The following is a 4,242-nucleotide window of genomic DNA, read 5'->3' on the forward strand; positions in this document are numbered from 1 at the left end:
AGTCACCCAGAATTAAGCAATGGACCTGGCATTCAAACCCAGGTCCTACCTGAATGCAAAGCCCCTGCTCCTAACCACGGGGCCACACCACCCAGCCTCCCTGGATGAAGGTCCATGTAGTGGGGATGGCTGGGGCGAAACTGCTGAGGCAGCAGCTCCCTCTAGAGCTGCCTCCCTGCTGCCCGAGAAGGCCTGGGGGGAGAAGGGGCGGGGAGGTTGGCCTGAACTGGGACATTCCGAGGAATTAGCCGGACATCTCAGGCATTCCTGCTCGGCAGCCAAGGGCTGCAGTACTGGGTGGGGAAGACATCCACCTGCAAGTTTCCAACCACCGGCAAGACGGAAGGGATCGCCCGGAAGATGGGTTCAAAAGTAGTGGCTGCAGCCAAATTCCATTTCCAGCTACATTACTGACCAGGAACTGGAAAAGCTCTACCTTACAGAACGCCTGGCAATGCCAGATCAAATATATGCATGACCAAGCTTGTAAGAAGGGCAGGAAGCCCCCCCCAAAACATCACTGGGAACCTGAAACACAGGGACCCACAATCGGGGGGCGGGGGAGTTGGCTTTGGTGGCCACCTAGGGACAAAGCCTGCAAGCCGAGAACCACATACAAAATGAGCTGGGTAGCTAGCGAAAGCCAAGGCGGAACCATCTGGAAGGACTGCCTGCAAAGTAGGCCACCCCGGATTCCCACAGAGCCCCCAGCTGGCCGTGGGCCTCCGATCCCAAATCACAAGAAAATCTATCACCACGGGGAGTCACAAGAAACAGAAGGCTGCCCGGGAACTTCAGCTTCTAGGTTTATCAGGCCACAAAGTCATGGTGTGTAAAAAAACATCAGCCGGGCGTGGCTGGGTGCGGTGGCTCACGCCTGTAATACCAATACTTTGGGAGGCCAAGGCAGGCAGATCACCTGCGATCAGGAGTTCGAGACCAGCCTGGCCAACATGGTGAAACACCATCTCTACTAAAAATACAAAAATTAGCCGGGCGTGGTGGCTCGGGAGGCTGAGGCAGAATTGCATGAGCCAGGGAACCGGAGGTTGCGGGAAGCCAAGATTGCACCACTGTACTCCAGCCTGGGCAACAAGAGTGAAACTCCGTCTCAAACAAAACAAAACAAAAACACATTAGCCGGACATAATCATACATGCCTGGCTGAGCCATGAGTTCAAGGCTGGCCAGGGCAATACAGTGAGACCTCACCTCTACAAAAAATTAAATATTAGCTGGGCGTGGTGGTGTGCACTACTTGAAAGGCTAAGCGGGGAGGATGGCTTAAGCCCGGGACGTGGAGGGTGCAAGGAGCTGAGACAATGGACCCTGCAGTCCAGCCTGGGAAACAGAGCAAGACCCTGTCTCAAAAACTAAAAACTAAAAACCATGAAAGGTGGCACCAAAACATAAGGAACAAGACATTCATCCCCAACAGAATAGCAGATCTAAAACAAAGAAATCTGAGCAATTTATTTTTTTATTTACTGAGACAGCCTCACTCTGTCATCCAGGTTGGAGTGCAGTGGCATGGTCTCGGCTCATAGCAACCTCCACCTCCCAGGTTCAAGTGATTCTCGTGCTTCAGCCTACAGAGTAGCTGGGACCACAGGTACCTGCCACTATGTCTGGCTACTTTTTCGTGTGTGTGCGCCAGGATCTCATTCTGTCACCCGGGCTGGAGTGCAGCGGCACCATCAAAGTTCACTGCAGCCTTGAACTGGGCTAAGCCTCCCAGGTAGCGGGGACTGCAGGCGCGTATCATCACGCCCAGCCCAAACTGAAGACTTCCAGGGCAAGTCACGGCTGTAGAGAGACCTAGGGGAGTGGAAGGGAGAACTGTGGAAGTGGGCAGCACGGGCCCTTGGCCAGTGTGAGGGAGGCTGAGCCAGGAGGACAGTAAGAAGGCCTAACAGGCATCTGAAGATTCCAGAAGCAGGGGCCAGAGGAGGAGATGGCTGAACCTTTCCAGAATTGCTAACTATGGGGCCCTGGGAGTCAGAGAGCAGGAGGGCGAAGGGGCAGTGAGAGGCTGAGTTCGGGGGCAGGGCCGTGTGCCGGACGGCGCCTCACTCCTTGAGGGAGAAGTGCATTTTGTCGTTGACCATCTTGCGCTCGGGGTTGAGGCGCTTGAGGATCTGGGCCAGCACGTTCACCGTCTGCTCGCTGCTCAGCCCTGTCTTCTTGGTCTGGAACTTTTTCAGCAGGTCCTTAGTGGTCATGGGCTTCCGTGTCAGGTAGCGGCGCACGGCATCCTCAGTCACCTGCACGTCGCTGAGGATGGGAGGGTGGGGAAGGTGGCATCAGTGAGCTTGTCCCCGGTAGCCCTTGCCCTGCCCCCTGCTGTCCTCATCAACTTACCCGCTACTGGGTGTTGACTTGCCCGATGGCGGCTGGGGGGTCGACTTCCCAGACAGGCTCTGGGTCCCCGCGTCCAGCCGCAACCGCTTGGCTGCAGGCATCTCGCTCACCCGCTTCCCTGTGGGAGTGGGGTCAGGGCTGAGTCTTGGGGGCAGGAGGCCGAACCCCTGAGCAGGACCCTGCGCTGGGCAGTGCCAGGATTAGGGTTCAGGGGGGATTGGGGGCAGACAGGCCTCCACCCCCATCTCCATCTCCTCTCTGTCTTAAGCCCCAACAGAGGCCGGGAGGCCGTGGCTGTGGGGAGTGGGGAGGCCACAGGCGCTCACCTTGCTCCAGTTTGCTGGCAGCCGCCCGCAGGGTGGAGGAGGTGCTGCCGCCCTCTGCGCTGGGCGTGCCTGGGCGGCTGTTGCCCCTTGAGCTCCCTCCCGACGGCTTCCGCTCTCTCTTGGGTGGCGTCTTCTTCTTCTGTGGAGGTCAGGGTGGGGTGAGGGGTGTGAGTCTGGAAACAGACACCAAGGCCTCCCCTGTCACCGGGCTGGGCCTTACCGCCATGAAGAGGGCCGAGGAGGCCTCGCTGTCAATGTCGCTCTCCTCTGAGCTGTCCGACTCCTCGCTGCTGTCTGCGGGGCACAGGAAAGGGGTCAGGGCCAGAGCAACCCCGGGACCCGGCATCCACCTGTACCTCCACTGCAGATGAGGGAGGCCTGCAGGGGAGAGGGGAGGAGGCAGCAGAGCGCCAGGGCCTGACGCGAGCCTCCAACACGCGGGCCACACCGGCCGCACCTTTCCTGCGCTTCTTCTCCTGCGGGGTGGGCGCCTTCTTCTCCTCCTCCTCCTCCTTGTCCTCCTCGGGCGGCTTCTCCTCCTCACTCTCCTCGCTACTGTCGCTCTGCTCATCCACACCTGGGGGGCCAGGGTATGAGCAAGAGCAGGGTCGCGCTGCCCCCACCTCCCCGGGCCCGCCCAGCCGCCACCTACCCTTGGGCCCCTCCTCCTGCTGCGGCGGCTTGGCCTTGCTCTCAGGCTCGTCCTGGGAGCTGCTGTAAGACAGGGGCGGAGGGTGAGCGCGCCCGCACGGCCGCACGGGGTCTGGAAGCCACCTCCCGTCGGCCTCACCTGGAGCCGTCCGACATGTAGTCCACCTCCTGGCCCTCGAAGTCCCCATCATCGCTGTCCTCGAAGGCCTCGTCGTCTGAGCCCTTCTTCTTCTTCTTCTTCCTGCCACCCTTGGCCAGCGGCACCTTCTTCTTGGCCTTGGGAGCCCTGCCGCCTGGGAAGGGAGGAAAGGAAGGAAAAGCAGGGGGAGGCGGTGGGTATTTGTTGTGTTTTTCACATTCTGCGCAGTTTTGATATCCTGGGGGGCCTCACTGACTGGGGAGACTGCCCCACCAAGGCCAGCCCGGGAGCTCAGCTCTCCTAAACAAACTCCTGGGCCAGACCCCACACTCCAACCCACGTTCTCTAACGCTCCCAGACCACCCCAGGCGAGGCACCTGATAACCAGGGACAGCCCCTACAGCCCAGAGCGCACAGGAATTATTGAAACTGGACAACCCAGAGTTGCAGTTTCTCACAGGAACCCCCGTGAAGACCACAGCCAGGCCAGGTGCGGTGGCTCATGCCTGTCATCCCAGCACTTTGGCAGGCTGAGGCGGGAGGATGGCGTGAGCCCAGGAGTTTCCAGACCATCCTAGGCAACATAGTGAGTGAGACCCCAGTATCTACAAAAAATACAAAAATTAGGCCAGGTGCTGTGGCTCACACCTGTAATCCCAGCACTTTGGGAGGCCGAGACAGGCAGATTACCTGAGCTCGGGAGTTTAAGACCAGCCTGGCTAACAGGGTGAAACCCTGTCTCTGCTAAAAATACAAAAATTAGCC

At 59.1% G+C, this 4,242-nt stretch overlaps 1 protein-coding gene across 1 annotated transcript in view; it reads right to left on the bottom strand.

Annotated features, from left to right (window-relative positions):
* Positions 1 to 2,007: 2,007 nt before the first annotated feature.
* GTF2F1 (general transcription factor IIF, polypeptide 1, 74kDa) overlaps positions 2,008 to 4,242 on the bottom strand; it is a 14,886-nt gene continuing 12,651 nt past the window's right edge. The window contains exons 7-13 of the mRNA XM_011943626.1: positions 3,478 to 3,697; positions 3,340 to 3,401; positions 3,145 to 3,264; positions 2,908 to 2,981; positions 2,688 to 2,826; positions 2,362 to 2,479; positions 2,008 to 2,274 (exon numbers count right to left, since the gene is read on the bottom strand). Of these exons, the coding sequence (XP_011799016.1) occupies positions 2,070 to 2,274; positions 2,362 to 2,479; positions 2,688 to 2,826; positions 2,908 to 2,981; positions 3,145 to 3,264; positions 3,340 to 3,401; positions 3,478 to 3,697 (938 nt within the window). The 3' untranslated portion in view covers positions 2,008 to 2,069. The remainder of the gene's footprint in view (positions 2,275 to 2,361; positions 2,480 to 2,687; positions 2,827 to 2,907; positions 2,982 to 3,144; positions 3,265 to 3,339; positions 3,402 to 3,477; positions 3,698 to 4,242) is intronic.

The sequence above is a fragment of the Colobus angolensis genome, unplaced genomic scaffold (assembly GCF_000951035.1).
Source record: "Colobus angolensis palliatus isolate OR3802 unplaced genomic scaffold, Cang.pa_1.0 Scaffold22, whole genome shotgun sequence".
Classification (NCBI taxonomy): domain Eukaryota; kingdom Metazoa; phylum Chordata; class Mammalia; order Primates; family Cercopithecidae; genus Colobus; species Colobus angolensis.